At 31.9% G+C, this 13,804-nt stretch overlaps 1 protein-coding gene across 4 annotated transcripts in view; it reads left to right on the forward strand.

Moving 5' to 3' along the window:
- Positions 1-13,804, forward strand: part of LOC124373818 (papilin) — a 195,166-nt gene that overhangs the window by 154,058 nt on the left and 27,304 nt on the right. For all 4 annotated transcript variants that reach the window (XM_046832168.1, XM_046832153.1, XM_046832155.1 and 1 more), the window contains exons 18-22: positions 3,406-4,705; positions 7,434-7,568; positions 9,245-9,461; positions 10,639-10,796; positions 12,301-12,474. In XM_046832168.1, coding sequence (XP_046688124.1) covers positions 3,406-4,705; positions 7,434-7,568; positions 9,245-9,461; positions 10,639-10,796; positions 12,301-12,474 — 1,984 coding nt within the window. The remainder of the gene's footprint in view (positions 1-3,405; positions 4,706-7,433; positions 7,569-9,244; positions 9,462-10,638; positions 10,797-12,300; positions 12,475-13,804) is intronic.

Raw genomic sequence — 13,804 nt, forward strand, 5'->3', positions numbered from 1 at the left:
GCAAGCCATGTTTAAAGTTGTAACCTTTTACAACAGAAAAGATTAATGAAACAAAATGTTTAAGAAGATTATATGGCTCTAGACACTTCTCAGTTTTTTACATTATTTCAGTGTGGTAAACAACATTGCCCCTATCCAATTTTGTTTTGTACCATAATTTAAAAAATATTCAATTTTATATTTGCTTCTGGGGAGGGAGAACAGCTTTTCAATTTCTCACTAGGCATGCCTCTATTACTGAGAGTTGCAGTGTCAAATACTGCAATAGATATAATACTTTACTCTGGCTGATAATGTCATGTGTTAAATAATTCTCCTACCTTAACATGTTCATGATGACATGTACCCCATTGGGGACTCACGATTTTTCTCAACTTCTGTCATGTATCTGATCAGGTACACATCAGACTTTTGTAAAGCGTGTTGTGAGCCTGATGGGGTACACGTTGCAACGCATTTCCTCATTGTGTTTTTATTTTTTGCCTGTCTTGGTGGTTTATAAAATGTGATCCCATACTTAAATAAGTTCCTTAGACTATCATGTACCACGTCAGGCACACAACTGCTTAATTTTTAAGGTAAATTAATTTTTATTTATCCCTTGGGGGAGGAACATTGAAAAAGCGTATTAAAATAATTTTCTTTCCAAAATTACAAAGGCTACATACATTTCCCATTATACTTAGACGTTTAGTGTAAAACAAAATTACGGTTTTTTTGCCATTATAAATGAAAAATTCAACGGCAAATAAAAAAGTCTGGAAATAAGCCGTTGTTGTGAATGTGTTAACTTAAAAACTAATATAATAGAATAGAACAGAAAAGAAGAGATAGAAAAGAATTCGTTAGATTGCTTGGATTTTTGAGGTAGTTTATTTATTTTGTCTCCTTTTCTGGAAGAATGTCATAATGTATGGCACCCTTCATCTTGTAACCCCAGCATCTTACAACAAACATCAGAAAAGAAATCCAAAATTAAGGCTAATTTAAACCTAAACAGTTCTGCCCAGACAGATTAGAGTAGAATAGGTTCCACTGGTTATTCCCAAAAACCTCTTAATATTATGTTGATAAATCCAGTTTTATTTTTTTATTTGTAAGGAATAGCCTAGGGCAGTTTATTTTATATACATTTTATAAATAAAGCCTCTATGACCTTATTCATTGTGGTTGAGGAGGAAGTTAAAAAGTTATTCAGTCTTTACTACCAAAAAAAAAAACAATGATTTAATTCATTGGTCAGTTTGGCTCATCAAAAAAATGTTTTAAGCATATATTAAATCTATTAACACAATTAATTAACAATTCCTTTGAAATAGGAATATTTTCTTCTGCTCTCAAGACTCCAAAAGTAATTCTAATATTGTTGTTGAAGATCGATCCTCATTTGGTAGAGAATAACCAATCTCAATTTTATCTGTTTTCAGCAGGATTTTGAAAAACTTGTTTTGTAAATTACTTTGAAAAAAAAAACAAAATCTTCTCTCAAATGATCAATTTGAATTTACAGAAGAAGAAAAAATCAACTATAGACACAGTATTTTATATGATTGTAAATGGGTTGGATAGTCGAAGACCCACTCTTAGTGTGTACCTTGATCTCTCTAAAATTTTTGATTACGTTTACCATAGTATACTATTTCACATACTTGAACATTGTGGAGTACAAGACATGTTTTTATCCTAGCTCACATCTTATCTTATTTTATTGACAGATCTCAAATCGTTCAAATCTCCAACCGTTGTTTGGGAAAGGAGGAGCTGAGTTTTGGTGTTCCCCAGGGATCTTGTCTTTTCCTTTTTTTTATCTATGTGAACAAAATTGGTTCATCGCTACAACACGGCCAAATCATGAAATAAGCATATGAAACAACTCCTCGCTTCAGTACGGATTCAAAGACAGATCTAAAAGTCCAGACCTTTCTAGAATTAAGTGAACGTATACATAATTCTGAAATCAAACTCCATCAAATCAAACTTCATTAATTTCTGTTTGCGCTCACGTGATGCTGAGAATATGCCAGCCATTATAATGACATGAAAATATTAGAGGAAGTACAATCAATCAAGTTTCTAGGAATTCATCTTGATTGTGTATTAACTTGGAACAACCACATTGACAAAATTTGTGATAAATTGTCCTCAGGCATCTATGCTTTGAGATCACTATCCAAATACTGCCGGACTCAGATACTGACAATGGCATATTATGGACTCGTTCACCCCCCCCCCTCTACTATGGAGTGACATTTTTTGGATATTGTGCACATTCTGAATTTCAGAATCTAAAAAAGGCAGTTCTAATTATGTCAAAACTGAAAAAATCGAGCAAGTCAAAGAAAAAAAGTAGAACTGTTGAGGTCACCCTGCCTCTACATACTGGAATCTGCAGTTTATTTTTTGTCTAAACATGTGCCCACACATGGCCAGGCATACACGTATGAGACCAGAGGCAAAGACAACTACTGGATGGGAAAATACAGTGCGGTGGTGTATGAGCACTTAATTTCATAGGCAGGTTTATATCAGTTTACCGGATTCATTGGAAAGTGCACCCATGCCTAAGGTATTCAAGATTGGTATAAAACGTTTTCTAACATCTCAGGTGTTTTAAGAGTAGATGAGTTCTTAACATATAACTAAGAGGCAGACCGAATTGGTTAATCAATGTAGGATAATTGACACATGCATGAGGACTGGATGAAAAAATGAAATGAAATGAATACACTTAAGAAACTTCTTATTGGTTTTCAATGATTTATTAATTAATATAAAAACAAACACTCTGATTATAATAAAATTTAATTATTATTGGAGTGTTTGTTTTTAAATTAAGTAAAATGAATGTTTAAATGGCTGTGTGCATGCTGAAAATAGCCATAAAATTGTTAATATTGTTAATAATAGAAATAAAAAAAAGTTTCAATTCAATCAATAATTGTATGGATAACTGTCAACTATAATAAATACATTATTTTTATTAACTCAATTTATTCATTAGGTAAAGTTTTTTTAAATACTTAAAATAACACTCAGAGCTGCTTAATGATTGTTTTGTCAACTGTCTCCCTTAAATACTAAGGGATATGATAACAGGGTCATTGCTGCAATAAGATCAAAACTTTTGAGGCAAATTTTTGTTTTTTATAGTTAATTGGTCTTGTAGTATCAGTTACAGTGAAATGTAGCATGCTCTCTGTATATTTATAATTTGGACTTAGTTTGATTTTATTGAAGTACAGACTATTAAGTGATTTTTTTAAATAAATCATTATAACATTATATATTAACGTTTTACTGTCCAAATGATAAACAGTACAGTATAAATAATTTGTTCTATTAATATTAAGTTAAAAAATAAAAATGTTAAATGTATGCATATAACATTTATGTAGGTTTTTTCAGGGGGTTGAAGCATTTACATCAGAACTAGAAGGCTCTGGCTCATCTCCACAAGAAACACTTTCCAGTGATAGTTCAAGTTTTAGCTCAGAAATGATGTTGAGTGATGGACCATCTTCAGACACTTCACTTTTGGTTTCCTTTGGATCATCAGACTTCACAGAAGGAAGTGGAACAGGATCAACATTGGAGTTTGAAGGTAGTGGAGATTCTTCACCTACAACTGAAGCATCAACAGCAAGTTCCGAAACTTCAACAGAGCCTTCATCTGAAAGTTCTCTGTCATCAACTGATGCATCCTCAGGATCTAGTGAAATATCAACCATGTCTGATAGTGCGGGATCAACTACAACTGATTCATCTGAATCAACTACAGTTACTACTGAAGTTAGTACAAGTTTTTCGACGACTGAAGGCTCAACAGAAGTTTCAGAGACATCTGAAGAATCTACAACATTAGTTTCTACTGAATCTTCTTCAGCATCAAGTCTTCTTACGGAGACATCAACACCAGAGACTGAACTAACATCAGAAGGTTCATCATCAGGATCATCAAGTGAATCAACCGAAAGTACAGAAACGTTGATATCCATATCATCATCAGAATCATCAACTGAATCAACTGAAAGTACAGAAACATTGACAACCATATCATCATCAGAATCAACTGAAAGTACAGAAACATCAAGTTCTACTGATTCAACTTCAGAGAGCTCAAGTCTTTTATCCGTTTCTGTTTTATTAGGAGACTCTGAAACTTCAACTGACAGTGCATCAACAATAAGTAGTTCTGATGTAACTACCATTACTGGCTCAACAAGCACAGAAGACTCTGTATATGGTGGAGATACTGGTGACTTATTTGTTATAGATTTTATGTCAATATCCGGCTCAACAGACAGTTCTCAATCAACATCATTAGGATATACAAGTGAATCATCTTCATCATCAGAAGAAGAAAGTACTACGGAGAGTGAATTATCAACAACTTCATCACTTGGTATCAGTACCTCAACAGACCAGTCAATCACTTCAGATACTATTAGTTCATCTGATAGTTCAATATCCTCAACTGAATTTACTGTTTCTGAAGCATCCACAATATCTTCAGTATCGTCTAGTGAAAGTTCATCTGGATCTTCTGTATCTGCCTCTTCAGAATCTGTAACACAAAGTTCAGAATCCTCTTCCTCTTCAGAATCATCTTCCCTTACAGTGGCATCTACTGAGGATGACATGTCCTCAGTTACATCTCCCACTTATGGTGCTAGTACAACAGAACTAATCAGCATATTCTCTTCAGGTAAGAAACCATTATTTATACTGTGAAGTTTGTTTAAAAATGTATAGGTCTATTTGTCATCCTTGATTCATAGCTAAAATAACATTTTTGTAAATGTTTAAACTAAATTTACTGTTTTCTATGTAAGTACATAAGTAACTTGAGGGTAAGACTGAGGCTCTAATTACGATACATGTCCTCTAGTCTAATAAATTAATAACATTTACCGCAGTTTATATATACATACATACAATCTTTACTCAGATGAAACAGCTATAATTATATATACAACAGTTTATATATAAACACACACACACACACACACACATAGAATAAAATGTAAGAGAAATGTAACAAGTAGCACAATAAAATGTAACAATACTGGAAAGGCTACATGGGCATTCTGCCTGTGCTTAGGCCTAGTTGCAACATAAAATTCAAATAATACGCTGGATATGTTAAATATAGAATAAGAATAATGTAAAGAAGATAAAGAGGATTGTTTTTATTCAAGCTGTAGCAGAAAAATTAAATAAAAATGGTACAGTATGGCTAAACCACATAATTCATTTATAGAAGGTGAGATGAGTGTGTAAGTGTGTAAGTGTGTGTGTGTGTGTGTGTGTGTGTGTGTGTGTGTGTGTGTGTGTGTGTGTGTGTTCGGTTAGTAACAGTGACAACATGATGGTCAAGGGTCAGGTCCCCTGTACCCAGCAGTGATAATGATCTCCGGCCCTGATATGCCTGATTGCAATAGCCACTCAATGATATGGTTTTTTAAACTGACAAAAGGATTGTGCATTAAAGAAATTATAAGGGTGAAAGAGTCTATAAATATTTATGAATAATATATTTGATCTATATAGTTTTAAAGTGGCTATTCCTGTGCCACGGCCATATCAATCTCTGTTGGTTCAATATTCAGCTATTTTGTGTGCGTGTGTGTGTGGTTTAAACTAGAAATAAATGTGTGAATAAAAATACATTTTATTATAAGAGGTAAAACCATGTTGTACTAAAACAATCTCACATTTAACTTTACTATTTGTAGTAGGTCAAATTTAAATAGTGTGTCCCACGTTGTCCCCCTTTATTGTAGATCAAAATTAAGTCAATGTAGAATGGATGTATATAGCCCTAGTCCCCCGTACATTGTCTGCGCCAATTAGCACGTGGTCAGTATGCATTACATGACATCTTACTGCCAGGAACACCAAGGAAGTAAAGAGCATGAAGTTGGAGAAGAATCAGAGTTGATGGAAATGGATCCCTGCACTTTTAGTCTTGGACCCAAACTACTAAGCTTAAATTTTAATATTTTGTTAATACTGTTAATAAAATATGAATTTCTTTCTTAACTGTTACAATTAAATAGTTTGAATTTATTCCAGTACAAAATTGATTTATCTTTGATCTATTAATTATTAACCTTCACATGTGATTCGGCAACATAGTTAACGACATGACTATATTACTAGAGTTGATTTGACTGTATCCGCATGCTAATTTGCCACGAGCTCTTCGAAATTTGAGTTGTGTAATACTGATCTGTTACAAATTCATCATGAACAAACTCACTTAGTTTTATATATATATAAAACTTTATTTAAAACTGTTTTGCACTTTTTATAGGTTCAATGATACATTAAATTTTTTGAGTCTATGGAATTTTCCAGTTTCTTAATCACTCCAAGCATAAAATCATAAACTGATAAATTTTATAATGTTATTCATATAAAAAATTGATAATTAGTTTTATATTTTTGCTACATTTATTTCTCATTATATTTTGTTTCATTGCATTACTTATTGTATAAAACAATCTTTAATCCCTACAGTTCCACAAGTTATCACTTTGCTATTGGGATTTATTTCTCGCTCAGTTCGGATTTAGTCTCAGGTGGTTATCCTCTGAACTCGTCGGGCTACCATTAGTGACCGGCTGTGTTCTGCGCACCACTTGGTACATGTGTAACCATTTACGTCACTTTTACTCAGATTTAAGTGACAGTATTTGATCTTTGGCTCTTTAAATGACTGAGATTGAAATTAAACTCTCAAATTAATTTAAAAGTTTTTTAACTTAATGGTTGAACATTTATTGATTGGCAATTTTTTTTTTAACGAACCAAGAATATGTAATTTATGTTGTAGGTTGATATGTTTTAAAAGTATTTTTATTTGTAGAATAAAATTACACTCAGTCTCAAGTAGGTCTCTAGTATTAACAGAATATAAACTCGTTTCCATATTTTTGAGGTTTTTTTTCAACCAAATTGAATTTTATAATTGCTCAATATAGTGCGTATTGGCCTGATAAGCTGAAAGGCGAAACAGCAAGAACCACTAGGTACGGCCCACCGAGCTGGGTACAGGACCTTATAAATCAACAACCTGTGGCAGTACTGTGGCAATATGAGAGGCCAATCATATGAATTTAATGCAGATCTCAAAGGGTTAATGTCAGATATTTATAATTTGGCTTCTTCCAGTGAATGACTATTACTCTCCACACTTGGAGAATTATATAAGAGTAATCCAATAACTATTGTAGTAAATAATCTTAACCCATTTGATGAATGGTAAATTAGAAAGCTATGTGAAAAGTTGCAGAAATGTAACTTCAATATGCGATAACAATACATTTTGTTGTTACCCTGTATAATATAAAGAAAATTTCTATAATATATTATTTGCAATGCAATAACAATGTGTTTTTCATGTTTTGTAATACTTTGTTTACTGTTAGAATTAACAACAGCAGCGGCAAGAGCTAAGAAGAGGAGGAGGTGTAAGAAGAGGCAAAAGAAGAGTGCCTGTCTGTCATCAGAGTTTGGGTGTTGCTATGACAACGTAACTGCTGCTCAAGGTCCATTTAATAAAGGTAAATTTGTGAAATTTGTTTCTGAAACTACACAAAATTTATTTATTTTGTTAAATGCTATAGGGGACAATGAAAATGTCTCAAAATTTGGATGTAACACAACTAACGTAGAATATATTGTAATTAGATTGAATTTAAAGAATTTATACACAACTAGCAGTTATCCTAGGCTTCGCAAGCAACTTTGTAGGCTTTAAACGTGTATAAGCACTTCTGGTTCGAGTAAATTATTTTTCCGATGCCAATGTTAAGTTTGCCTTATTACCACAATCAAGATAATCTGTCAAAAATCTGTCGAAATATATTATAGCCATTTTAATTTCCTCCGGTCTTGGTATTTTTTTCCATAGTTGGTTTTACCTTGTCCTTTCAAATGATAACTAAGATGGGTTTTATAACAGTCTTTAAATTGTATTAAATATTTTACTATTATCCTAATATTTGCTAAAATGTACAGTTAAAAATATATATTTTACTAATACTTTAGTTTTCTTATCTGGATAGTTTCTTACTCTGTGCTCAACAGCAGTTGAAGAAAATGTAGAAATAAGAGGTGTTACTATCAAGCTTACTGTATACTTTCACACTATAAATGTAAACAAATTGAAAATTATGTTTAAATTAATTAAACGTGTGGCCATGCTGTCATAAAGCAATGTTGACACAGAATAGTTGACTACTATTTAACAGGCTCTTTTAATTAATATTTCGTGACTTTAGAGAGCAAGATGGAAAATTTTTCTACTCTAAAGACTAGTGGGGCGTAGCCCAAAAGGTTTTTAAAATAAGCCTACACTCATACCAGGGACCTAAAGAATGTCCATGTAAAATTTCAGTACAATTGGTTGAATATTTTATGCGTGAAAGCAAACCTATTAAGATTAGGATGTACATAAACTTTCGAAACAGCTAGGCTGTGAATATCAGCACTATTTTAAACTATTCCTGTATTTTTAAGTACCCAGAGATTTCTCAATAGGACTTATTAGATTCTTTTATAGAATAAACTCCAATTGACACTAGTTTTAATAAATTGTTACGTTTAGTGATAATATTATTTTAAAATGTTCTAATGATTTTAGCCTTATAAGAAGAAGGTTAAACCTCGAACACATGAAACACAAAACATTCATTTATGAGTTCTCCATTCATAACACTACTGTAATTATGTAATATGATAAGAAGTTGAAAAATTATACAATACTAACATTTCTTTTACGTGAAATAGGAGCTTCTTAATTCTCCTTTTTACATTTCTATCAAGATTTTTGAAGTTCCTCATATAGAATTCAAAAATGTGAAATTATATACAACACATATATTGTACTGAAATATATTATTAGACTTTTTAAGAAAATCTATGAAAAAGATGCAAAATACTGAAAGTGTATGAATATGTCATAAAAATAACTTGCAACTATGGTTATGTAACTGCCATATATGTATATATATATATATATATATATATATATATATATATATATATATATATATATATATATATATATATATATATATATATATTAACGAATAATCCAAATCTATACATTTACCAATTGGTTATATTAACTTAATTAAATCAGGTAGCAAAAATGTATGTACTGTAAAAGTATGTTACAATTAATTACTCTCAGTAGCCATTAGTCTCTCAAAAATTTAGTATGTGTTTATCTCAGGTTGCCCATTGGTTGAAACCTGCAAGGACACCAAACACGGATGCTGTGAGGATGGAGTCTCTCCTGCCAAAGGCCCCAACTATATGGGATGTCCGCCATCACAGTGTAATATGACCTTGTTTGGCTGCTGTCCTGATGGAGTGAGTACTGCTATCGGCAATGACTTTGAAGGTTGTCCTGAAGAACCCACAACACCTTCAGACTGTACAGCATCACAGTAAGAATAATTTGCTTACCACTTTTAGAAAATGATTCATATCTTTCCAGTTATCTCCTCACTATGTTGTCATTTTCTGTTACTCAATCAGTAGAATTACTCTGAAGAATGCAAACAAGTAATATTATTGTTAAATAGATTCATATTTAATCACGTTAAATTTGAAGCTGAATCATGGTATGTATCGATCAATCTCTTTAATGTTAAAACATTACATTCTAAACATAGCATATTTAGAAAAACTGCTGAAATTATCAGTGTCAATAAAAGGATTTTCTATAACTAAAATATTATAGGTGTATAACATACTTAACCATCGACAGTATAAAACATTTGATCTATCAGTAATCTTTCAATAATCTTTTGATTTTAAAAATTATTTTCAATATTTGTGTTGTTTGGTAACTTTTTATAAAAAAACAGTATCCCTGAGTAAAATTGTTTACTTTTTAAGTGTGAAGGTGTAATAGGTTATTTTGTGGAGCCTGCTTAATAAATTGATACAATTTATTGTAAGTACGAGAATTAACTTTATAAGCAAAAACCTGTTATTAATCTTAATTCTTTCATGATTTACAAGGAAATTGTTTACTTTCTAACTGATATTGTCCATATGACCTTTTTTTAAATTTTAAAACCCGTTATTGCTGTACACATTTTCCCAAATGTTAATACTATACTAAATGAAATGGAAGTAAAAAGTATATCACAGTTCTGGGTTTTATAGCAACATTATCTCAGACAACAAACACATAAAAACAATCAAATCAAGTTTCTTATCAATTTTCTCACAATAGAGTTTCCCATTTAAATTATTGTCAATTCTTAAATCAAGAAAATTTGAAGTATATGAAATAGTATTTATTTAATCTTTATGTTTAAAATACTAAAACATGTCTTTTTTTGACTAATAAAAATCTAAACCAATATTTAAATTATTCATACTATATATATTTATTTACCTTATACCCTCAAGTAGTTATATAAATTGTTTGAGTTTAGTTTTTAAGCAGTGTTGTGTAAGTGTACTATTATTTAAAGTAACAAGAGTGGTTTTATCATTTACATTTTAGAATAATAGGCACTTTAATGCTGCATGTAAGGTCACCCAAATAGTCACCATTTCTCTATAAAAACAAGACATTTCAGAATGTTCTCTAATTGACCCATTTTACAGGTTTGGATGTTGTCCGGACGGAACCATTGCTGCCTCAGGACCTGATTTAGAAGGCTGTGAAGGAGTTGGAGACTGTAATATAACAGAGTATGGTTGTTGTCCAAACAGCGAACAGGCTGCTACTGGCCCTGACAATGAGGGGTGTGATATTATTGATTGTGAGTACAACTAGTTTTTTGCTAGATTCAATATAGAATTCTGGGTTTAAGACATTTAGAATAAAGTTTACTGTTCCTTGTATTGTTGTGTTCAAACAATTATGCAAACAGAAACAATTTTTGGTTTGTACTTCTTTCTCAAACAATTTATTATTAGCAAGAAATTGATAGCCTGATTTTTAGTTTTAATATAAGCAATTATATACTAATTATTCATGTAGTTTCCTGTCAGAGTTCCTGCAAATGTTTTGGTGTATGTATTTTTTTACCATTTTCAGACATTGATATGCAATAGCGCTGGAAACCGCTATTTGTTGAAAAATATATTTTATATAGTTTTAAACACGTAATAATATGGTTTCCAAGTTATCAAATACCTGAAATTTGATTTGGAATATCTATACAATTGACATATTTCTTTACTAACTAATAAAACCAAATTTGTCATACCAGGGTATAAGCTTCCCAATACCCTGTTCATAGAATGTTTCTACCAGTAATGAGATGAGATTCCACAGTGTTTTGGACTGTATCGTTTGTTCAAAAGCTAACCTCTAGACACTTCATATCAGGAAGAGATGAATACGCTTGACACAAGGTCAGGGTTATAGGCCAGATGGTCAAAAATGTCCATTGAAACCCATAAAAAATCCATTTCGTCCAAACAGCTCTTTGAGGGTGAGCATTATCATGGATAAGCACAATTCCAAAAATGATCATTCCTCTTCTTTTGTTCTATATGGCTCTCAGCAACTGTCATAATATTTCACAGTAATCTTCTACATTTATCGTGGTCCCTGACTAAGAATTCCAAAAGCAGAACACTCGCCTTTCTGGTTCCAAAACACAGTGGCCATAATCTTTTTGTTGTTAAAGGTTTTTTTAAATATTTTGGATTTTTATGATGAATTTGAATTCATCTATTGTTGTAATGACGGTTTTTTTTGAGGTTTCATACATAAAGCACATGTCTCGTCTTCTTCAGCTTTACAACAATTAAGAAACAATAGTGATACAGTCCTTAATAAACTCACTAATAATAAAGTTCCCTATTCATTCAGACTACTGCTTTTTCATTCAATGAGATTTTCTTTTGCAACAGATTTGCGTCCTTGGACTGCTTTGTAATAAACATCAACTCATTAATCTTCTACACCACTCATGTAATACAACACTGGTGCGTTTCTGCTTCGATCAATCCTTCAGGTTGCAAGAATCGAATATCACTTTGTACCTAGCAGGAGAATCAATCATAGCAGCCACGTTCATCTGTCATTAAATCAACTCATAATAGCATCGTACACTCAGCAATACGTGAGGTGCTAGTGGAAGGAATATGCACTGTGCAGTCCATTAATGCGTATTGTTACATCATACCGTTGAACTGGTTTTTGCATGATTGGAGGTTAAAAAACAGCTCTTTTATAAAAATAGGATGTCTTTATTAAACTGGAGATCTTAGCAATTAAAAACATAGTTTTTACCAGATATAATTTTTATGTAGTGACAACAGAAGAACTTGTTACTGTGGAGCCAGAAAATGGTACAGACTGTGAGAACTCAACATATGGTTGCTGCCCTGACGGTATAATCGCTGCCAGCGGCCCTGACAATGAAGGCTGTGAGCTGGATTGTGGTGACTCCGCCTATGGTTGTTGTCCTGATGGAAACACAACGGGTAACATGTTCAGTTCAGTTAATATAATGGTTTCATAGCATATTTTATAACTGTTCCTTATTCATCAAATACCTAAGAAAAAACTGATTGACTAGATATGAATTAAAGTTAATGGCATCCTCAACAAAAATTCAAAATACAGCCCTTACTTTCACTATAAAAAAGAATTTTCAATTAACCTATAAGGGTCAGCCATTTTTACTTGACATGCTCAAATTCCCAGCTATTTTACCAACTAAACTATTAAAAAACATTCTGTACAAAAAAATGTTTGAAATGAGCAAGAAACACATGTAATCATGCAAAATATTTTGACATAATATTATCACACAATAGGCTAAAAGCTAATGTATTTTTTTTCAGTACCATCTTCAATTATGGTAACTGAATTCACAACTTCAGTATCATTGAAGTTAGGCACATTCTCATCAACAACCCTCCTTATTGTTTATTCACTCAAGTATTATCTTGACTGGTTTATAAGAATAAGACAAAGTACAATTTATATATACTGGTTGTCTAGACCCCCTCCTCCCCTATTCACTTTCTTATGACTAGACATGGAGAGATTCAGTCCAGTTCTGTGTCAAAGTGGACTTAATGTGTCTCACATACTAACTGGTAACCAATAAGAGGTAACATGGCAAAACTAGCTATTAGTATTCTCAAAACGTCATAATGGGTTTTGGTCAGAGAGAATAAAAACTAGTAAATGTTATATTAATCATAATTGTTGGTTCTTGTAATAACTTGTTTTATGATTTTGTATCGTTAGTTCTCAAAATAACTAATAAGTGAATGTTTTAACTGCCTTACAATAATTTAAATGTAACTTTACTGTGGGGGTTTTATGAAACAATTCAAACTTTAGTTGGCTACCAAATTTTATAGAGTGACATTAGAGACCTCTAGTTTTTGCCATACTTCCTTTTTTTCATAATACCTTTAAAATGCTAGGGGTTCCTATTTAACAATTTTGACTTAACCCCAAAATACCCATTTTGGAAGGGGACGAGTCAACAATTTTCATACATAAAAATACTTTTCAGTTGGTCATACAAACATCCCCCTAAAGTAAATCACTCCATCTCTATTCATAAGAAAATTAATAGGGGGAGTGGGACTTATAAGACATCCGGTATATATACACTTTGACAACAAACCATCTGAAAGTAAATAAACTTATTGTGAATTTAAGTCTCTACACAGCTGACTTTGTTGTTGATGAGCACATTGTAATCATACTTTTGACACATATTAATCTGCACTTTACTTTTTGTGTGTTAAATGGCACAATTACAAGTAAATAATGTCTTGTTTTGTTTTAAAC

Source organism: Homalodisca vitripennis, chromosome 1 (genome assembly GCF_021130785.1).
Source record: "Homalodisca vitripennis isolate AUS2020 chromosome 1, UT_GWSS_2.1, whole genome shotgun sequence".
Lineage (NCBI taxonomy): Eukaryota > Metazoa > Arthropoda > Insecta > Hemiptera > Cicadellidae > Homalodisca > Homalodisca vitripennis.